General features: G+C 39.2%; 2 protein-coding genes across 2 annotated transcripts; both read left to right on the top strand.

Annotated features, from left to right (window-relative positions):
• The first annotated feature begins 1,846 nt into the window (after positions 1-1,846).
• On the top strand, positions 1,847-17,163 carry LOC120564050 (protogenin B-like). The gene is made up of 19 exons (XM_039808689.1): positions 1,847-1,972; positions 2,495-2,794; positions 5,880-6,024; positions 6,184-6,317; positions 6,420-6,716; positions 6,975-7,134; positions 7,248-7,495; positions 8,143-8,307; positions 8,589-8,894; positions 9,743-9,928; positions 11,791-11,886; positions 12,003-12,189; positions 12,463-12,590; positions 12,760-12,930; positions 13,364-13,546; positions 14,173-14,296; positions 14,384-14,522; positions 14,656-14,763; positions 14,860-17,163. Exons 1-19 carry the CDS (start codon positions 1,906-1,908, stop codon positions 15,271-15,273), a joined length of 3,558 nt encoding a protein of 1,185 aa, XP_039664623.1. The 5' UTR covers positions 1,847-1,905; the 3' UTR covers positions 15,274-17,163.
• Positions 17,164-18,290: 1,127 nt separating this feature from the next.
• On the top strand, positions 18,291-22,075 carry rsl24d1 (ribosomal L24 domain containing 1). Its single transcript, XM_039808760.1, has 6 exons — positions 18,291-18,448; positions 20,074-20,187; positions 20,266-20,338; positions 20,445-20,508; positions 20,666-20,751; positions 21,688-22,075. Exons 1-6 carry the CDS (start codon positions 18,368-18,370, stop codon positions 21,759-21,761), a joined length of 492 nt encoding a protein of 163 aa, XP_039664694.1. The 5' UTR covers positions 18,291-18,367; the 3' UTR covers positions 21,762-22,075.
• Positions 22,076-22,961: the final 886 nt, after the last annotated feature.

The raw sequence follows: 22,961 nt of genomic DNA, 5'->3' as shown, positions 1-22,961 counted from the left end.
GTGAGTCAACAAGATTTCACAAGCAATACAGTATCATGTTTCCTGTTTGTATACAACATATCAATAACCAAATAATGTAAAGCTCTAGATAAATCGAGGCAGCAATACAGATAACTCATGTATTTTTTATTTTAGGCACTGGCATCCTGCCATCCTTTTCACAACTAAAATCATCAGTGGAGGTTTTGTGAGGAAGAAAACATTTTTTGTGTCCAGAGAAACAAATATAATTTTTTTTCATCTATGCCAACTGATGCATGTCAATTACTTGTCTGAAAAGAGTATCACACTGTATGTCAGTGAAGTATTGAATTAATAACCATCCATGGCTAAAACATAAGTGTGTTTCCTAATAAAGAAAAGGCCAATACATAATATTAGATGCACGTTTTTCTCCTGCAAAGAATCCTTAATAAAATAAATTGAAAATCTAAACTATTGAGTAAACACATTATAGGATGTTTTTAACCTGACCATTGGTTTTGAGCCTTAAATTATAACTACAAGGCTTTGAATGATTAAATCAATAGTTAGTTCTTATCAATACATAATTACACCACGCTCTCCTCGTTTGACTGGATATGGAAGTGTGGAGGTGCATGTTTATGGAGTTACATAATATCTTTTGGAAGGCACAACACAGTTCCCATTCTGAATGTGATGACTGCATTTACCTGTACCAACGGATGAGTGGTGGATTTCACAGCTGGAGCCCATTGTATTGCTATTGAATGAGGGCTGGGAGACGGGATTGTCATTGTCAAAAGGCACGGTCGCTGGATCAATATTTGAATTCATTAGGCAGCTGACTTGCAGCCGTCAATATCTCCTCATAATTACCAGTCTGTGTGGTAGAAGCAGATGTCGTTCAGGGTGATCTTATTACCAGTGGCCTTTGATAATTCACTATGTTCATCTTATTTTGTTGTCTTAAATATCTAATGCACAGAAAAACAAATCTCACAAGGCTAAGTTGCTACATGGGAAATTAATAGAGTTAATTTCTGATTAATTTGTAGTTTGAAATGTACTGTATATGTAGGGTATTAGTCTATGGGCCTGATCAGAGACATAAATGTACCTTTCAGCTTTGTAGTTTGTCAACAGAAATAAAAACTTTCAACATGTTGAACAATTTAAGTCAAGTCTAGTCAATTATAAAGCCCACAATCACAAATTTATCTCAGAAGGATTTACAAACAATATATCATACCTTCCATACCTTCTCCTTCATCCTTAGACCCTCTATGTGGATAAGGACAACACCCCTAAAAACCTGTTCAACAGGAATAAAGGGTGAAACCTCAGGAACAGAGGAGGGATACGTCTTTCAGGAAAGACATGCAATAAATGCCTTCTATACAAAGTAGACAGAAAAAGCAGTAGTGAAATAACAACAAACAGAATGATAATATTATAGGTAGGCTAAATAAATTGTGAACACATGAAAATATATGGATCAGAGAAGACTTCAAGCTAATTTTAGGTGCACCAGAAAACCTGTAAAATATTAATAAGACAAATGACAGATTACACATAGAAGAGGCAAAACTCAAGGATACAAAAGAGAGAATCTTTACATTCAAATGTGCTTGCCAAAGATCCTTTTTATTTATGTAAAATAACGTGAAGATATATACACATTATTAGCCAACACAGACCATGTTTGGTTTTAGTTTCCAGGTCCTGTTTTGTGACAGTTCTTTCCGGGGGGCCCTGGGGTCCCCACACTTGCTTCTGGACTGTGCTGTCTGCGCATGCGTGAGAAGGCGGGTGTGGGGGGGCTGACACCCCTGTAGAGCATTTGGTCCTCCGCTGCTGGCATTAGTGATTTGGGGATATACGGACAGCACGCAGGAGAGCGGCGGTTCGCGGTGGAGGAAAATGACTCAATAATCCGGATAAATGGCAAAGTTTAAGATGAAAGTATACCAGGACTGGCTTTTTTTGGTTTTGTTTCTTCCTTTATCAAGTAAGTGTCTTGTCTCTGTTTTAGTGTGCTGACCTGATATGTGGTCCGCGCACGAATCGATGGCATAACCTTAACGTTAACTGCTGCGTATAACTATAACGTTAAAGTAAGGTCGGATTCGGATACTGACTTCATGTCTAATATTATGGCAGCGAATATTAAAACACCATCACTTACCATACATCACTGTTTCTGACAGATACAGTTTTTTTTAAATTTTTTATCAGGATAGCAAATTATAGGCTACATCAACGTATGGTAACCACTTTAATACAGCTGCATTATTTTACACAGTCAGTAACTTTAGCTACGTTACTAAGAAATGAATGTCAACAAAACCATTCTGTATGCTGCTTTTTGATCGTTTTCTGTAAAAAATAGTTTTCTTGTAATATTTAACTACATGATCTATAGGCTATTGTATGTCAGGCTATAGCTAGAGTTATTGTTGTGCAGTTGTAGTCTCCCATTGCTCAGAAACATAACCAACTATTTACTAATGTTCCCATTCTTTTCCTCCAGGTGTTTTGTGTTTCAGCGAGTTGTCTTTCATCACAGAGCCCAGTGATGTTACCTTACTACCAAAGGACCCTGCTGTCTTGGACTGTCAGGCTCATGGGCTGCCTCCAGTCACTATCAAGTGGCTGAAGAATGGAGTTCGGTTGGCTGAAAGTGAGCACATACAGTTTCTGCCCAACGGCTCCTTGTACATACCAAAGATAAAGCATACCAAGGAAGATTCAGATGAAGGATTCTACCAGTGCCTCTCCCAGAACAAATATGGAGCTATCCTAAGCCAAAGATCACGTCTGACTATCGCAAGTAAGTATGGAGCTTAGAGTGAAAGGGATTCTCTCAAGCTAACATGGGCTTTATTCCTGTTATCCACTGTTGTGACCAGTATGAGGATGGGTTAAACTTGTTGGTGATATATACTTTGTGGTGTCAACATGCAGGCATTAGAATGGCAAGTTCATGGGTTATTAACCTGGAGATGGGAAGCAGATGTACCCCCACCCCACCCCACCCCACCCTCTTTTTTCTTTACTGAGGAAAACCCTCTAAAGTCTGGGTTTCCTTGTTATTGGAAGTTGTTCAGACTTGGTCATGCTTGAGTTTAAAGCTGTCCGTCCGGTTATACGATCATTTTAAGAGACAGTAAAAGGTAGATGGAGAGTCAATCTAAAAGCTCATAAATACTCTATAAACAGGCAGCCCTGAGTCTGAGTGAACTATCTTTTCCCTGTTTTGAGGAAATGTAACTTGCACATATATGAAAGTAAGAAACATTGGCAAAAAGTTGGAAATTAGCCTTCTCTCTCTTCCCATGTTCGTGGGATTGCATTATCACTGAGGCTATGTGTAATTGTTGAATGGTCTGCTACACAGAGGAATCCCTGAAAGGACAATTGCCTTTTAGCCTTTGTTTGGAGTAACCCTGACCGCCCCAGAAGAAAAGGCTAGGTTTTCAGGGCATTTATTTGTCTACATATCAGGGGACTGGACAGCTGTGTCTATTCAATGGGCCTGGTCTACCATGGACACTTTTCACAGGTCCTAGAAAGGATATCCTATGACTGGTGTCATGGAAACTAGCATGGCTTTCTGAAGTATACTGACTTTGACAATGACACTGAGTATATAAAGTTTGGGGCAATATGTCTCAATACTCCAGAGTTTGGGGCAAAATGTCCCAATACTCCAGAGTACAAAACTATGAACATCTAGATACAATTATCACACAGGAAGATATTTATAAATATTAAAATACAAACAGGAAAACAAATCGAATGAGCGTATAGACCCACCAACTCTACTCTGACAATTTTGTTGCGATTGTTGTCAATCTGTTAAAGGGCAACAAAAAATCAATTTTCTATAGGATAACCACATAAAAACCTTCAAAAGTCAAGTTTGGCCTGGCGCCCAGCCTTTTTCAGTGAAAGGGTTAAAGGTTTTTGGTCAGCTGTAGGCGGGGAGTGGAGGATGGGCCTCCTGTGTGCTCCCCTTCTGTCCAGAGGTCCTGGGGGTCAGGGGTCAGCAAGGAAAGGCTTTGTGATGTCACAGGCCTGCTCTGGCTGGGTTGCCCTGCTGTTCTTTCTCCCAGCCCACAATCCCTTTCACTGGATCAGGCCCTGTGTTGCCCTGTCAAGCAGAGCCCTTTTGTTAAAGAAAGAACAGTGTGTCATGTGATTGAACGGGCCTGATATTCCAGTAATAGTGATGATCCTTTCAAAACATGTTTACATTCGGGAGGTATTTTCCTTCCATTCTAGGATTATGTTACTAGTTTTAGCACCTCTTGGATTTACAGAGGGTGTCCTATATCTGTCATATATTTCTTACAATATCTGTAAAATAAGCACATAACATAATTTAATACTATTGTATCATTTGATATAGGATATAAACAGCATACAAATCACAAGGTTCTTCTTCTGTAGACTAATGTTAAACTGACTTCGATCTGGTCCCAGTTTGGGCTAAAATTGAATGGACAGGGGCTTGAAGCGAACTTTGACCTTTTGTGAGAAATCTTTGTGCTGTTTGACCTATACATTGATTTGTTCTTTACAACAAAGGTGACCATATTAGCAGATCAGTCTGTTCCGGCCATACCCACCATCTACATCACTGATCCCAGCACGATGTGGTATCTCCCAGAGAGTAAACAAACTTGTTTTTAACTCCTTACCAGGTGCTGAGGGTATTTCATGATGCTCACCAGTCAGCCATATTGTCTGGAGACAGAATAGATGCATCGTTCCAGACTTCATGATAATTCTGACCATTGGAAGAGAATTAAATGTATTTTGGCATAGGAATTGGTTGTGATGTACTAACCATAAAGCAAAATCTACTGCCATTTCAAAGGATTCATTCGCAAACAAACCCTAAAGAATCCTTTTTTCCTGGCCCTGGTTAAAGCTAACCCCCTAATGCACTTCACATAAATAGGGTTGCCAGTTTATTTGTGTAATATTGACGAGATTAGGTCTTGAACTAAAGGATTGCTCTTTAATTTGGATGTCCCAAAGCTCATGATTTGAATGTGGAGCTTCAGTGGAAGTACAGGGTATTGATTTTCTTTAACATATTATTGACTTCCTTCCTGTGAGTGAGGGGGAAGGGAGAGAGCTATCACCTTAATGAATGAAGGTCATTGGTCATATTTTACAGAGTATTCTGGAAACAAATGCAGATTGGGGGATTGCTCATTTGCGGTGATTATTGAAAGACCTTTTGAACACACATAAACAGAATGTGACTCAGCCACTTAATCACAGTTGTTTTAGTAATTGTAAAGCAAGTATATTTATACTTAATCAGTGTCATAGCAGGGTCTAAGCAGAACATGTATATACATAGCTGTTAAATATGTGCAACATGAATCTGACAAAATGGCACATTATGCCTCAGTGTAGTGTGTCATCCCTGACTTCTGCAAGAAATAGTTTTTCATTTATATATTTGATTTTTATGTTTTTATATTCCCAGTATTTGCTGAAAAATCCCTTTTATGTAAAGTGAATTGATTAGTTTGTATAACAATATGTTATTCAGTGTCATTCTTCAATTGATCCATTGATTGGACCAGCTGGTCAGTATGGGACCTGATAGCTCATCTGCACACAAGCAAGATCATGGTGTCTTAAAAAGATCAATTCCTTTCATACAATCACTTAACATCCATCAAAGTCAGGGCTTTGCATGCATAATGTGTAATGTTTTACCAACTATTGAAAGAAAATGCTATATTTAGTAAGTGACAACCGCAAATAACTGCAAAATAAGTCGGTGGAACTAACCATGTCTCAACACATACTCACAATTATTAATTAGGTTTAGTTGAAATATTCTACTGGTGATATTTCAGACTTGATTGATCATTTATTTTTTTCCACAGGTATCTCAGAGTTTGTGTTACATCCTGTGCCTATGCTGGTGACTGAAGGCTCAGTGGGACGATTCTCCTGTGCTGTCACCTCCAGCCCTCCCGCCACAATCACCTGGGAGCTCAACCAAAGCACATTACCACTACGAACAGACAGGTACCTGCAGACACGCCTGGAGCGATTTCAGACACCATCACCATTTAATCTAATTGTTTCGTGAACATGTATTTGTAATCTAGTAGCTGCTCCTAAATGCTGATACTGTGTACGTATACCTGCTAGTGTGACTCTAATGTTACCATTGTATGTTCCCAGAATAACGGTTTTGCCCAATGGAGTACTTCAGATCCACAATGTACAATTGGAAGATGCTGGACAGTATCGATGTGTGGCAACTAACATTGGTAGCCGTTTGAAGAGTAAAGAGGCCACACTGACAGTCAGCCAAGGTACAGAGACTGCATTAACTGGATTTTAGGAATGAGCATTAAACCATCACATTATATAGGGAACGCTGAATTGATTTTTAACATTTTCCTCTTCTTGTGAAGGTGTAGACCCTAAACCACCTCAAAGGCCCAGAATCATTGCTGGACCTCAGAATGTCACAGTTTCTCTTCACCAAACTGTGGTGCTGGAGTGTGTGGCCACAGGCAATCCCTGGCCCATCATCTCCTGGAGCCGTGCTGACAGTAAACCCATCGATGTGTACAACGCCAAAGTGCTGGGCAATGGGAACCTGGTTATTACTGATGTCAATTCCAAGCACAATGGAGTCTACCTCTGCAGGGCCACCACCCCTGGAACCCGCAACTACACTACTGCTGCAGCCAACCTCACAGTTCTAGGTACAGTTACTCTTAAGTAGTTATAGACCATTGGTTCTCAGACTACATCTCTAGCCTTCTTCTTATATTCCACATGTCATTACACAACAAAAGCTTTTGCAGATGTGAACTAAGTTTTATATTCAGAGAATAATTCCATACCTCCTTGTAGAGAAAGCAGTAGTTGCAAGATGCCCTACAATTAGTGTTTTGTGGGTAAATTAATTAAAAACAATAGACTGTGTTTTTATCACTTGTCTTCTTACACCTCTGTTTCAGTGCCACCATCCATCGTCGAGAGGCCCGAGAGCCAGACCCGTCCAAGAGCAGGCACTGCCCGTTTCATGTGCCAAGCAAAGGGAGTGCCCCCGCCACTCATTAGCTGGCTAAAGAATGGAGAAGAGGTTCACTTAAATGGGAGGATTAAGATGTACAACAGGTATTGCAATCAAACATAACTAAGTACCGTGTAAAAAACCTGCCTTGATCGATTACAATTGAATTTCTTGAGTTTAGTACTGATTGTTAATACATTTTTTAATTGTTTCACAGTAAATTGGTGATTACCCAGATCATCCCTGAGGATGATGCCATCTATCAGTGCATGGCAGAGAGTGAACAGGGTTCTGTCCTGTCATTAGCTCGCCTTATTGTTGTCATGTCCGAGGACAGGCCCAGTGCACCAAGAAATATTCATGCTGAGACCATCTCGAGCTCTGCTATCTTACTGGCCTGGGAGAGACCTCTCTACAATGCAGACAAAGTCATTGCCTACTCCATCCATTATATGAAGGCTGAAGGTGAGACCCAGAAAATCCAGTTCATTCTCTTTCAGGTTTTTCATTTGAGCTTAAAAACACTAGTTGTGAACTGGGAAGGTGTAAAAAGATCCAGGATGACAGGCAACCACAATACGCTATCTCACTCTCTCACATGTGATCAACTTTCTTTGGTGAAGGCCATCTGTTGTTGCTGCACAGAGCAAAGGTCAAGGAGGACTCCGAATGGCACCTTCACTGAAATAACAACAGGCTTAGCCAGTCCATTGTCCGCTCCCCAGCTCATTCTGCTTGCAGTTAAAGGGACAGGGTATCTTTTTAAAAGCCTCACAGTCTTGCAAACCAGTCGCATCAGGAAATATTTAACTTTTACCATTACATTGACAGTTAAGTAACTCTTTTAAGTCAAATCTGCCTTTGTGGTAAACACATTTGTAGATGTTTAATTAGGTTTGCTTCAAGAGGCCTTAAGGCAGCTATGTGGCTGTGGCTTGCATTACAACTGTTTATGTAAAAGATGAGTGACACTCAGAAACTGCAAGCATCAAGCCTGTCAAAACATTGACTGTTTACATGGTACATGCCTGACAACCTGTCATAGAAGCCCCTTCTTCTTTGGATAATCTTAAGCTATTTCCTAACCTATTTTATGATCTGCTCCATGTCAGGTCTAAACAACGAAGAATACCAAATTGTTATTGGCAACGACACGACCAGCTATATCATCGATGACCTTGAGCCAGCTCGAAACTACAGCTTTTACATTGTGGCTTATATGCCAATGGGAGCCAGTCGTATGTCAGACCAAGTCAGTCAACATACCCTGGAGGATGGTAAGCATAGAGCATTGAGACACCCAGCATTCCTTGCAATAAATCACTCTGGTAGTTAAGCTCACATGCATGCGAGTCATGTGTGTACAGAGCACATTTTGAGTGGAAATAAGGGGGGTGGGCATTCTGTTGTTAGAACAATTTTCTACTCAATAACAGCAAATATGTGTGTGTACACTGAAATATGACTGTTTAGCTTTTTGCCATCATGTTTATATTCTGAAGAAATCCATAACCACATCAAAGTCAAGTATATATATTGTATCCATGTCTTTCTGCAGTGCCTTTGCGTACCCCAGAGCTAAGTCTGACTAGCCAGAGCTCCACAGATATTCAGGTAACTTGGCAGCCGCTGCCTGCCAAAGTGAGTCGCGGCCGGTTGTCTGCATACAGACTATCCTATCGTACAGCTGCGGACAGCACTGTCACCTCTGTGGAGTTACCTCAGAACAGCACCGAATATCTGCTGGAGGGCCTGCAGCCTGACACCATCTACCTGCTCCGCATGGCTGCAGCCACCCGTGTGGGCTGGTGTGAGCCTTCTGCATGGACCTCGCACCGTACACCTAAGACATCCAGCAACAAAGGTAAACCTGCAGAAGGCTGAAGAGGAAATGTTGTCATACATGTTTTAGAGCTGGTGATGTAAAGCTGTATGTTATTCTTATCTATGCAATCTCATGTAATGCAATCTCATCACATGGTTATATATATATATATATATATATATGGTAAAAATCTGGTATCTTCGGCAGGGTAAGAAGCAAACCACAATCAGATGCTATTGATCATATAGTGCTAAACTTGTAACTGGCTATGCTTTTGCTTTTGTTACATTGTTGTTTTGCTGCTCTTAGAATACCAGAAGGATCACTAGAGCTCATGCAGAGTGGCCAACCTGTGACTGGAGTTTGCTCTTGTAGCATTGTCCCACAGTCTTTGTGTTGGTTACCCAGGAACCTTTGCCCTTCGCTGTCAGTGATGTGAGAGTGGCCTCAGTCACGGGTCATAAAGAGAGGGCCTCAGGCGTCTATGTGGGGGAAAGAATAGCCTCTTTTCATGGCCTGGTGTGTTGGGGGAGGCTGTTTGTCCAAACACCAAAGCTGGACGTTTTGTTTTCAAAAGTGTGGATGTATATTTAGTTGATGTAGAGCTGCACAGCAGAATTATACTTTTTTATTTGAGAGTAAGGTTAGAACATGAATACTAGTGAATGAACAGTCTTCTAAAATATTATGTGTATTGTTGCAATATGCAGCTTAAATTATAACTTTGTCACACCCAAGCCGTTATGTTAATGAGATGAACTTCCATCCATCCATCCTTTTTCTATACTCACTGTCCTGTTGTTTTTTTGTTCAGTCTTACTTTGTGCTCAGCAATATTTTAAATATGAGTGCGTATTGATCCCATGTCTGCTGTCTCTGCCCCATAGTGCCTTCAGCCCCTACTCTTCAACTTGAGCCGCTTAACTGTACCTCCATTGTGGCACGCTGGCAAACATCCCCACAATCTGTGGCTGTCCAGGGTTACCGCCTGTGTTACCATGAGGAAGGCCAACCAGAGCAGCCCATCATCAAGCTACAGGCTCAAACCGATACCTACACCATCAGTGGCCTCGGTGAGTGATGCACGCTTGTTGTCATAACTGTTTAGTTGTGAGATGATAGGATAGTGGAGTGGATGAAAAACATAAAACATGTATATTTGACAATAGTGCCATCTAGACCTGTACAATTGGTGTAGAGACAACAGAGAGTGACCTCACTCAAATGGGTCCCAATTTAATTCAGTGGGCAGTTGGAAGCTACATTTGCATTTTCACCCTCTGTCCTGATCAATATGGGCTGACCCCTCTTGCCTAACCAGTAGCCCCCTCCAGTCTGGCTGGGATTGTGTGTGAGAGCAGGCTCCCAGGGTTAGAGGTCAGGATCCAGATGTCCCTCCCACCACCGTTTCCCATCCCACGGCTTGCATAATTACCCCTGGTCATTGTGTTCTATCCAGGGCCAAACCTGCCCTGTAAGACCCTGGCCACTGCCTCCTTTAACTGGACACTGAAACACACAAACAAAGACCCCTGGGATTGGTCAAAGCTGGACCGAACCACTGACCTCGAGCTGTGAGACAGCAGTCCTGGATTAGGACCCTGCCCCCACTGGTCGTCTGTGCTGTTCATGTAAATAACCCACAGCAATCTATATGTAGTATGAACCAGGGCCATACTGATCAAAACTGCTAACCATAATCATTTTGTCTATTGTGAGTCTATAAGCACAGTGTGGTTCTTGCGCAGTTAATACTCAAAAAAGTTGAAATAGCAACGGGTAGATTGTTAACTGTTTTTAGTTTAGGTAGATTGTTAACTGTTTTTAGTTTAATGCTTTTGTAGTAATAACTTGCTAGATATGTGAAACTCTTCAGTATGATTCAACATTGATAATCACACAAGCTGCTAAATATCACTGATAAGTTGTGTTTTGGAGCCATGTTTCTTTCTGTGATCCTCCAAGTTTAAGGCTATAACACAAGGCCAGTAAGGAAGGATGTGAAAGGGGGAACAAAAGGGGCCCAGCTCCTCTCCCACAGTCCTGCGCCCAGATTCTTTCTGTTCTATCTTGGCCTGACCTGGTGACCCCAGTCAAACCCCCCCTAGTCCCATGGGCCTAGGACTCCAGCAGCTGAATGCTGCCCCTGGCCCAGCCCCCACAGCAGGCCTGGACACACAGCCTTCACTGGTCAATACCCATAGCTGACCTTTCACACTGGAGGCATAAAACAAATCTTAATACTCCCTAAAAACGTCCTGATTTAGGAGCTAATGCAATGGTAGCTTCTCAAGTTAAAATGTTGTGTTTTAAATTGATTTCATTCTAACTTTGATTGCATATTCTCAAACAAAAGCTTCCTGCCCCCAGACATCTTTCTGATGTTGTTTAACCAGATGGACACCGCCTTATATGTCCCATAATTACCTTGTATTTTTATTTGAACTTTTACCTCATCTCACCTTTGTTGGTCCCCTCAAATTTTGTGATTTGTTTGTATTGTGTTTTAAAACACAACCTAGTGCTGATAGGGTTTCATAGTTGTTGATCTTTATATGCTTTCAAAAAGGAAAGGCGGTATTATTTTCATAGAGCTTATTGATCATGTCACCATATTTACTTGGCCTTGGGTCTGGTTGATCTACCTCATGCTCCTTACACATGACAATGCGTAATAAATGAGAGGTTGGGGTGACTCAGGAGACCATGCATTGTCCATGCATGCTTTTAATAAAAACAATTGATGCTGCTCTATTTGTTAACCATCACTTTTGGTATTTTAATGGAGATCTTTCAGGGTTTAAAATTATCAACCAAACCCTCTATTAGACTATTTATTTGAAGTAATTTACTGTAATGTCAGTTCGACCAACCTTCAGTTTTAGTTTTAGCAACATGGGAAGAAATGGCTACAAATTGATTATTTGTGTTCCAGATCCAAGGAGAAAGTATCATGTCAAGATTCTGGCTGTCGGTCAAGCTGGAGATGGCTATCAGACAGACCAAACAATTAATACTCCGGGATGTGTGTGTAAGTACTGTTCTCTGTTGTTTATTTCAAAGGTCTTACAATCTATAATGGAATTCTTTTTTTTCCTCAAATTTAAAAATGTGACGGAAATATGCATTTTGTTTTACATCATTCAGCAGCTAGAGACCAACTGGAAGCAGCCCCTCCGCCTCCAGATCATGTGACTGTCTTGGCCAACAATTCATCTGCAGTGTCTCTGCGCTGGAGCCGTCCTGCTTTCTCCTCTGGAAAGGCTGTTAGCTATACAGTCCGTTGTACACCTGTGGGCACCCACAACGCCTCTGCTATACGCTACCTACAAACGTAAGCTGAGAATGCCCAAAATATTCAGTATTTTACCTCTGGCATGGAAGAAAAGAAGATCTTTTGGTTTGGTTGCTTACATATTTTTGTGATATTACACTGCACGTTTGCAAATTATATGTGGATGCCGCCCTTGTACTTTTTATCATTGGCTGTTTGTAATGATGATGTACGAATTTAAGATTGCCCTACAGTTTCACATTTTATATAGTCAGTAGCTCTGGATTATTGTCTGCAAAATGCTCATAATATATGAATGATGTCTGTCCACAGTACGAGACAGAGTGTGATGGTTCAGAATTTGGATCCAAACACTCGCTATGAGTTTGTTGTGCGTCTCCATGTGGACCAGATGTCGAGTCCCTGGAGTTCTGTTGTTTACCATCAGACTCTGCCAGCAGGTAATACATTGCTGTAAATTACTCAATCATCATTTTTCCATGAATATGTTGCTGTTTGTATATCCCATAATTTCCTCAACTGTCCAGACTCAAATGAGATAATTGCATATTTCTCAGTAAATTTCTCAGCAAGTATTGTTTATTGTGAATGTGGTTTCTCTGTGTACAGCACCTAGCCAACCACCTGCAGGAGTGCGTGTAACTCTGATCGAGGATGACACTGCTCTGGTGTCCTGGAGGGAGCCCACAGAGCTCAATGTGGTGGTTACACGCTATACCATCTTGTACGCTTCCCAGAAAGCCTGGATGGCTGGACGCTGGCAAATATTACAGAGGGAGGGTAAGTAGTGGACTGGATCACGTTATTTGTAAAGTCAGTGATGCAGAAAGTATTTTGGGGGAAATATGTGTCCCAGCACTACCTCTTACAAACACTTATAGTAATCACATTGCAATTTTAGACAGATATACTATAGCAGAACATCACGCAGATAGCTAGTGGAAACGATGAAGTAATGCCATGAAAGAGATTTTAGAAATTCCGTTAAGCATAATAAACTAACCACTGAATATATCTAAAGCACTTGTATGCCCCATAGTGTGAGTATTGGAATGTTGTAGGGCAATTTTTAAACATATAGGAAAATGTTGTTTCCAGGAAACATTTCGATATATTTTACCCTGTTGAATGTGTATCACATAGGAGCCTTCTCTCACCACGATTGTATCAGTTTTCTGTATTTCTAATTCTTGCTGTGTGCTTTTGTTTATAGGAAGCCACACAATGGCCCTGCTGGAGAAGCTGGAGGCAGGGAATGTCTACCTGGTGAAAATCTCTGCCTCCAACCAGGTTGGTGATGGGCCTTTTTCTAACATTGTGGAGCTGGCACTGAAGCGTGGAAACACCCACCGCAGCAAGAACCCCAGACACTCTGACAGCTTCCCACATACAACAGGTAAGCATCATTAAACACTAGAGCATACAAGATAAAGGCGTCTCATCTTGAGTTGATTCATTTGTAATATCAAGCTGGTAGTTATGTGGCATTAAGTTTATAATAAAAGTAATGTAAAAGGAAAGCCATACTTTGGTGTTAGTGTTCTTAGCTTGAAATTAAATGGTTTGAATTTCTCTCAGGCCATAATGTAATATTAGGTTTGTGATGCCATTTAGTGTCACTAAGTAGCTTAATACAATCTTTGCTAGCTTTATTAAATCTATGTATCTTGTGTTGACAAAAGTGCATTTTTACAGTGAAGTGATACATTTTGACACCAGTATAAATGCATAATCATTAGTAAAAATTAACTATGGCGAGTAAATGAAAGTTCCTCTATGTTTTTTCTGATAAAAGCTTAGTGTACTTTTTAATGGACGTCAAGTCCTGCACACAGTGTTGAACATGAACTGCAAACAACAATAGATGAATGTGAAGGTTTGTTAAACAGCCATTTCTAGACTGACAGTATTAACTTCTGTATCACTTCAACGTTATCTCTCCTCTGTATATTCATTTTCTCTAAATAAGTGTAGCTAATGTGTAATTATTTCCAATCTGAAACACTGTTGTTTATCTTTCAGTGTCTTCTGATGGTATCTACCACATAGACCAGAGGTCTATGACAGGGATCATTGTTGGTGTGTGCATCGCCTTGGCCTGTATTGTTATTTGTGCCTTAATCCTCATCAGTAAGGGCAGACCAAGGTAATGATCATAATCATTTGGAATAATGAAAAACACAAACAATTTGTTTTTTACTGACATCTGTTTGCATTATTATCTTTGTAATAGAAAATCCTTCAGTCACAAAGTAATTGCTGTGGGAGCTGCTGAAGTTTCACATGCTGGTTTGCCCCTGCCTAATAATCACCATACAGAGAATGCTGAGGCCCTCATACCCATGATAAGTCACCACTTTCTAGATGCCAAGGTGAGACAAAGTGATGGTTCTTCTGGTTGCAGAAATATAATTTTAAGTTTCACAGTTACATGTTTGATGTCCAAAAGAGCACAGGACCATAACAAAAATATGTATCTCTCATATATTTTCTCATTTGTTACAGGGTGGAGCTAATATGGTCATAAATAGTGCCAGTCAAATCACCAGCAATAATCAAAGCAAGAGATGGCTGCTCTTCAAGAGGGAGATAAGGAATCCAGCTGAAAGTGATGTAAGTGATACAACATTATTCTGGTAAATCAACTTTTTTTTCAGTCTGATTTCTGTTTTTAATCTTAATTTCAATTTGTCTTCACCATTTATTTAGGCTGAGAGGAGAGCCAGCTTGTATGAGGCTGGCAAAACTGTTCTGAGGTATGAGGGGCATTTAGGTTCAGCGCCCCTGCCACCTTCGTCCCGAGAGATCATCTACGGACCTTATCACTCGGAGAGCTCTCACTCCAGTGAGGGCAGCCAAGAGACGGGAGACTCTGGACACTACTCCAACGAAGAAAGCAATGAAGAGATGAGCAACCCTTCGACCAGCCAAAGCTCCAGACCTGAATCTTTTGGGCCTGACGATGGTACCACTGTCGCTGAGCTGAAGCAGTCTTTTGAAGTGGAAAACGAGGAGATGCTGAGCCATCCTCTCCATCACTTCGCCCCTGATGCTATCCGGTTCTGCTGCACCTCAGAGGGCTCTCATCCTGCCCTGCACACATCCCAAGCAGTCGGCTCCTGACATCGCCCAGCCTGGATCTACTCCACTTCTACCTCTTGGATTCCTGAGTTGAGCCCCTCGGTTATTTCTTGAGGCACAAGGGACCAGGAAGCTAACTGCTGCGATGGACGAAATGTGCTTTTGCTTCGGATCTACCTCAGGATTTTGTATGAATGTTTGTAATAACATTTTATTTCCATTTTTTTTCATACCTGTTTTGTCTGTGTTTGGTGTTGTCTGTCCTAAACCAAAGCTCACCCATGATGAATGTTAAAAAGAATGTTAAAAATGTACTATGATACATTTTCATTACATTGAATTACTTTCCACTGGAACAGAGGGTGTAATTAGACCCTGATGACTGATTATCTACCTTTGTGTTCTGTGTTTACATTACTACCTCCTTTTTACCACATATTGTGCAGTATTATCTCAGACTCAGGGGACAAGGTGAAAATATGTCATTGCCATATCTGTTGGGGGCGTTATTATCTAGAGGTCCTCATTTTTTTTTATTCTCTGAACTTTTATTTTCACGGTTGAAAGAGCTTTTGTTTTACATTGTTTGTCTTTGAATGATATACTTTGTGTTGTGAAAATAAGTGCATTAGATATTGTCAAACTATTTGAGCTATCATACAATATCGTTTGGCATTTCCAGTGCACTGAACTCAAAGCTTTAACATGGCCTTAATATCGAAAGGGCTTTGTGTACTATAAGAATAAGAGATCCAAAGACGGGAAAAATTGTACCCAAAGAATTTTTGATAATACAATAGATATTGTAAGGCAACCAAAAATATAGAGGATATACATTAAGGGTGCGTTTGCCAAAATATTGTTCTTGCCAATGATGTAAATTTCCCTTAGAATGGTGGTTTGAATGCTTTTCGCAGTGTACATTTTCTTGATGCTTTATTCAGGTGGAAGCTTTAGCACAAGACTCTCCGGCTTGTGTTCCATTTGCCTTGTAGACCATTGCTTAACGCAGCGGTGATGCCGATGCTATTATCCAAAGAGTTGTCTCCTTCCTCAGATGGGTGTGGCTTTTCATTCAGTTGATCCTTGGTACTATAAGGTGGACATATTTGACACAAGACCAAAGATCAAGTTTGTCCTGCCAATGACAGATGATGATATTTATTCTTTGTTTAGAGAATCATCTGTTACCGATCACGAATATTGCTGTATGGGGAAGAATTCTTTTTTACTCTCCATAATAATTCCTGTCCAGGTGTGACAATGAAGGATTCTGACTATCAAAATGGAAACCCTATGTGTGAAGAGCAACATAATCAATTTTTATATCTTTGTAATACAAATAATCCTAACCAAAGAAATTTGAAGTCTCTGTTATTTAGTGATTTTCTTTGGTTTTCATTTACATTATTTGCATTTAAATGTGATATAATTTCCAATGGTTTTGATTGCTAGAAAGGCATTTTCACAGTTTTTTTTTCAAAGCTTGAGATGTCACCATGATATTTTACCTGAATGATACTTACGTAGGTTATATTGGTAATTATTTTCATTTAGATTCTTTTTACCATGACGTAAACAAAAACATTTCCAAATTTAAATGTGACATTTTACTAAATTAATAAGGCTGATTTCAAGTTCAAAGTTTCTCTGTGTAATGCATTAATATAAAAGGTTAATTTTTAGAGCCACAGATAATTTTGCTGACTTAACTCAGATGCCAAAAGTAGATTTAGAGTGTAGACTTAAATGTTAATATTGAAGTTACGTTTTTTTATATATATTTCTGCTTTTGAATACCAAAATACATCTTTTAATCCCAAGTGAGCATCAAAACAAATTATTTTAAGTGTTGAAATGTGGCAACAGACTTTTTTGATACTCTCAAGATGATCCCAAATACTAGATAATAAAATTGTTCTTGGAAAAATACATTTTGCGTTGCACTTTTTCTCCTTGGGTTTGTGTGTGTGTGTGTGTGTGTGTGTGTGTGTGTGTGTGTGTGTGTGTGTGTGTGTGTGTGTGTGTGTGTGTGTGTGTGTGTGTGTGTGTGTGTGTATGAGCCTTTTAAATATTTATAGAAAAGTTAAGATGATAAGGAATATGAATAACTATTTGAATAACAGTGTATAAGTATATACATTAGCAGCTTGTCAGAAACAATAGTACGGGCTTTGAGAATAGGTGACAAATGAAATTGTTTAGCAGATGCTCAACACTGAGTAGAGGTTTTTATCTGGCTGTCTTCTCCCACCTTTTAAGCCTTTTCATAATGAAGAGTTAGTTACAGTATTTATTCTGCGTTGGGTCATTCACCGTGTGTAAATACCAGCACATCACCCATTTAGTACAAAGAAGACAATGCAGCTTGATACACCAACCAAACAATACCTAAGGGTGGACACAAATATGTGCACCAATGCAAGTCTTCCTCAAACCTGGGGAAAACGCTGAATGTAGTGATGATGGATATTTGTCAGTTATGGATAATTAAAAAGAAAGGCCATTATGAAATAAGAACAAAGTTTTTGAAAAGGGCATATTTAAATAAATATCTCTATACTGAAATAAAAGTGAACTCCAATATAAATGTAAATCAAAATTTGAAACAAAGAAAATGTAATAGTAATGAGTTAAGTCATTAATTTATTTTACAAGTTAATGGTTTATTTATATACTTTACTCTTTATTCATATGGTTATTTATTTCATAATGTCTTATTTTTATGTATTTCAAATTGAACACTTTGGGCCTCCATAGATATAAGGACATTTCATAATCATAGACTGTATAAAACAGGTCATAATGGACAATGTGAGGTAATAATATACTTGGGTTATTTTTCCTTCTCACTTATCCTCACTGCAAGAGAAATGTTTACAAACGCTGAACTTAATTATTCATGTAAAGCATTTTAGTTCCAAAAGGTGGCAGCAATGCAACATTACAGATGCCGGCTGCATCCATAGACACTCTGAAGTTGAAAGTAGAAACGTTGGTGTGACCGAGGATCCAGCAGGGGGCAGGCAAACTCTACCAGGCGCTTTCAGCTGCCAGTGTCTAAAGAAGAAGAAGAAGAAGACGACGGGCGGTCTTGTTTTTATCGGTAGTCGCACGCAGCGTCTCTGCTGTGATAATGCGCATCGAAAAATGTTATTTCTGCTCGGGACCAGTGTACCCCGGGCATGGGGTGATGTTTGTACGAAACGACTGCAAGGTATGATACTGTCTTTCTGTCTGAATAACCTTGTAACTTTAACATAAGCTGGTGTTTGACTGTCAGTCTTGGTCCGTTAGCTAGCTGGCTAACCTTAGCTTGCTAACATAACGTGCTGTAGTCGCTCACGTGGGATCAAGACAGGATTTTAGTTTCAGACAGACCATATAAAACTCAACGTGATGATTAATTACCGCCGTGCTCACTGATTTAAAACGTGGAGTTGAAGCACATACAGTTAACATAATATTTGTTGAAATGTTATCCATGGTGCCTTTGATAAAAATCGAGTTAATGAAGAGTCCGGACATTTAACTAGCAGGGCCTTGGGTATTGCTTGGAGTAATTGTTGCGCCCTCGCTGTGAAAACGCAACGGGGGCTAGCGTTAACGTCACACTGTGGGCAAATCATAAACACCCCCACAGTTGTTGATGTGAACATTAATTCTATCATTGTGAAGCTTATGTTTGCTAAGATTGTGTCAGCGATATTTTTCAAACTTTGTATTAATGTTTAAGGCCTCAATATTACGCAACATTACTTGTTTTACACCTGGCAGACGGTCACAACAAAGATAAAACAAGCTTAACAAGGGTGGTATTCAAGGGCTAATAATTTCGTTATCTTTTCTACTTTGTGAATTAATTAGTGTGCGTGTGTGTGTATATATAGATATAGATAGATAGATAGATAGATAGATAGTACATTTTAATTAGTAAAGTTTCTAAAAACCCACTAGTTTTTAAACTGTTTATTACTGAATTTTGTTTCATAATTAACTTTTGTTTTTTTTCTTACATTCATAATTATTAGGCTATGTTATGTAAATGTGCATTATGTTACTAAAAACTGATATTATAGCTTTTTATTATAAAAATAATTTTAGGCTGATCTTGAAGTGTTAGTAAAATTGATACATTAAATAATATTTTATAAACTCATAACAAACGTTTTTGTGACTGAGATATGTACTCAGTGAGACATTTTACAGTTGAAAATGAACTTGCTTTCTCAATCTTGGGTCTCAGCTGGACAGACCGTTATGGCAACACTGTTTTCTAAACCTTACTCAAACACACCTTTTACAATTTCTTTACTTCAGTTTCCCATTACTTACCAGACCAGTGTATTTTCAGTGTGTGGATTTCTTTGTTTTTTAAATCTGTAAAGTGTTTTTGAGTGTTGAAAAAAGTGCTATATAAATAAAATGCATTATTATTAATGGTAATACTGGTGTATCTGTAATAAGTCAAGGCAACTTTGTTGTCAATTCTGCAATATGTGCCAGACATGCAGAGGAATCGAATATGTTTCTCTACGGCCTGATATATAATAAGATAATAATATCGGATGATATGCTGGCCGATATTAATAAATATGTATAAAGACAGTGTGTGTACATTTCAACAAATGTAATGTCAAAGCTTTACTGCTGCATTGTTTTTCAAATTTGCACCTCAACTTTATAAAACCATATTATATCACAATCCCAATCTCCTTTTATCCACTTGGCAAAAAAAACCTTACAGGTCTACCTTTTTAATATCCTTTTGAAATCCTGTGGTTTCTTCTTGAGTTGAACCTCAAATGATGTTTTTCTGTCCCTCTTTTTAAATATATGTAGTCATTTAGATTCTGCAGATCAAAATGCCACAAGAACTTCAAGAAGAAGCGTAACCCAAGAAAAACAAGATGGACCAAGGCATTCAGAAAGGCATCAGGAAAGGAGCTGACAGTGGTGAGTTGGTTATGGAGCAATATCTCTGTCATAAATTAGTTTTACTTTTACCTAACCAACAAACATGCTCTCTTTCAGGATAACGCGTTGGAGTTTGAGAAACGTAGAAATATACCTGTTAAATATAACAGGAATCTGTGGGACAAGACAGGTAATGTAGAATTGTATTTCTCACATATACAGTATACTTGCTGTGAAAATGTTTTGTCAATTTATTTTTGAACTGAAGAGTCATTTGTCACTTTTAATTTATACAGTGGAAGCAATGAAGAGGGTGGAAGAAATAAAACAGAAACGACAGGCAAGATTTATCATGAACAGGTGAGCAAACAATTTTGAGTTAATTCTTGGGTGTATCTTTTGAGTTAACTTTTTTGCATCATACATCAACCAGTTAGTGTTAAACAGTTTTTCTATAACATTTATGGTTTTGACAGTGTTTGGCTCACCTTTTAATGTTTTTGTCTCCACTTGATAGACTAAAGAAGGGCAAACAGTTGGAGAAGGAAGAGGCCATCACGGAAGTGAAGAAAAATATTCACCTTATCAAAGCACCGCATGCAGGTAAGAATTTTTAAGAGTCAGTATTATAGGTAACCAGTGTTGTCCCTGAATGCGTTCATATTTTGGGCGAACGTGAACTGAACGTATTGTAGCCTATTACTGCCTGATGAACGTTACTGTGAACCCGTTCATTCTGGTGTCTGTGAACGGCACGCTCTCAGTTTAACTTCGTTCAATAGGGTGCCAGATTTCTATAGAGCCTTCCAGGCGAAAACCTCGCTAAAAAACAGCGTAAACGGGCCTTAATATGTAGCGGAAAAAACACCCAATCTGGCAACACCAGCCCCCAGTGTCGCACCGCCGCATGCGTCGTCAAAACAAAACACAGCATGGAGGCGACGAAGCAGCTGGATGGATATGAAGATTAAATCTGACGCATAGTTTAAGTGTTAAAACTGATAAAATAATTGCTGTCTGTGATTCTATATGGGCTGTGGCAATAATTTTGAAAAATAATAGCTTGTGACATGGAGAAAAAGAACTATGAACTGGTTAATTTTTGGAACTGTGAACTTGGTTCAAAATTTTGAAGTATAAACTGAACTAGTTCATGTTAAATTTTGTGAACTGAACTTTGAACTAGTTAATGTAGAAAGTGAACTTTCCCAACGCTGTAGGTAACAGCCAGGTTATACACCAGTATAATAATAATGTTATTATGTACAAGGAATTTAAATTGGTGACATTGATTTTGCACACTGACAATGCAGCTTGATACACTGAGCAAACAATACTTAGAGGTGGACACAAATATGTGCACCTATGTAACTCTTCCTCAAACCTATGGAAAACACTGAATGTAGTGATGGATATTTGTCATTTATGGATTATTAAAAAAGAAAATCCATTTGGGGAAAAACAAAATACTGCATAATGAATATGATTAGTCTGAGATTTCAGCATTCTTAAAACTCTCTTTGCTTTGTTTTTTTACAGGAAAGGCCAAACAATTGGAAGCCAAAATGGTGCAGAAGTTACAAGAGGACGTGGACATGGGGGATGATAACTAATCTTATACCCAAGGAGTTTTGTTTGTGTGATGACTTTCGTGAGCAAGTTGGCCTCATACTATATTGTACTTCTGTTCTGGAATAAAATTTCTAAATGGATGATGATGGACACAGTAATGCATTTAGTTAAAAGCATTGATCTAATAAAGATCTGCCTCCAAAGCAGCAGCGATTATCCACATATCTCCCAGCTATTTTTTTTTTTCCTGTGTAAAGAATTTACTCTATCCTGTTGCATAGTAAACTGTATTACAGTAATGCAGAACATGTTAAAAGGTAACCAACAAAAAAGTAATAAACGTATTGTGGGTGATGTTCTGTTTTTGTTTCCGTTTTTCTGTGACATTGACCCAACTATGACCATTGCTAAATTAAAACCTAAGTTGGTGCCATATCAATAACATATTTTTGTCAGAAGTATTTCAATCAGGAGAGACTTCTTTGCAATTATGAACATATTTATTGTACATACAACATGTAAATGTACGAGTCTCTGGAGATTGGACTCCATCGAACCCAAATATCCTAAAGGGTTTAAGGAACCCAAACAAATCCCCTGATGGAGTCCAGACACTGGTGGTGGAGAATAAATAGAGGGACCATCAACAGCCAAGCCGAGATGCAACCCAGGTCCGAGGGCGTGACCACCGGTGGCAGAAGGGGAGGAGGCGGGACGCACTCTATTTCCTGAAACGACAACTGCCAACCGTGGAAGAGAGAGCAGATTTAAAGCAGGGTATCAAGCTGTGATAGGCTCGTCGACAAATGGTCGACCCTGATTGGTTTAACTAACAACAACACAGCTGTTCTGATTACTACTGACAAGTGACGTACCGTGAAACAGCTTATCATTATGAGTGATGGAAAAGTGAATGAAGTCTTCCTTTAAGAATTTACGCTGAGCTTCATGAGAAACCATAACGAATTTTACTTTTGTGTTACCTTTCATTTCTGATGTTGACTGTGTTAGTATGAAGCCAATTATGGAGAAAGACAATGTTGGCAGCACTTTCCTACGCTGCACACAAATATGTGTAATGTAAGCACCTTGTTGAATAGGATTTACATGTCTAACATACTGTAAGTGTAGTGTATGCTATCAGCAAAAAAACAATTGGTCTATATTCATCATTTGCACTTGTCACTCATTTAACCACAAGTTATCAGACCAACTGATTCACAACATTAATTAAAGATACA

This window comes from Perca fluviatilis, chromosome 8 (assembly GCF_010015445.1).
Source record: "Perca fluviatilis chromosome 8, GENO_Pfluv_1.0, whole genome shotgun sequence".
Taxonomy (NCBI): Eukaryota; Metazoa; Chordata; class Actinopteri; order Perciformes; family Percidae; genus Perca; species Perca fluviatilis.
Note: the sequence above shows the minus strand (reverse complement) of the source record. Positions and strands in the feature narration are given on the sequence as shown.

What these genes read in the sequence shown, in the direction of transcription:
- LOC120564050 (XM_039808689.1), top strand. Translation starts at nt 1,906, where the DNA reads ATGGCAAAGTTTAAGATGAAAGTATACCAGGACTGGCTTTTTTTGGTT. An exon ending in TAAGACATCCAGCAACAAAG is followed by an intron (nt 8,895 to 9,742) that starts GTAAACCTGCAG and finishes TCTGCCCCATAG; the next exon opens with TGCCTTCAGCCCCTACTCTT. An exon ending in TAATACTCCGGGATGTGTGT is followed by an intron (nt 11,887 to 12,002) that starts GTAAGTACTGTT and finishes TACATCATTCAG; the next exon opens with CAGCTAGAGACCAACTGGAA.
- rsl24d1 (XM_039808760.1), top strand. Translation starts at nt 18,368, where the DNA reads ATGCGCATCGAAAAATGTTATTTCTGCTCGGGACCAGTGTACCCCGGG. An exon ending in GAATCTGTGGGACAAGACAG is followed by an intron (nt 20,339 to 20,444) that starts GTAATGTAGAAT and finishes TAATTTATACAG; the next exon opens with TGGAAGCAATGAAGAGGGTG. An exon ending in TATCAAAGCACCGCATGCAG is followed by an intron (nt 20,752 to 21,687) that starts GTAAGAATTTTT and finishes GTTTTTTTACAG; the next exon opens with GAAAGGCCAAACAATTGGAA.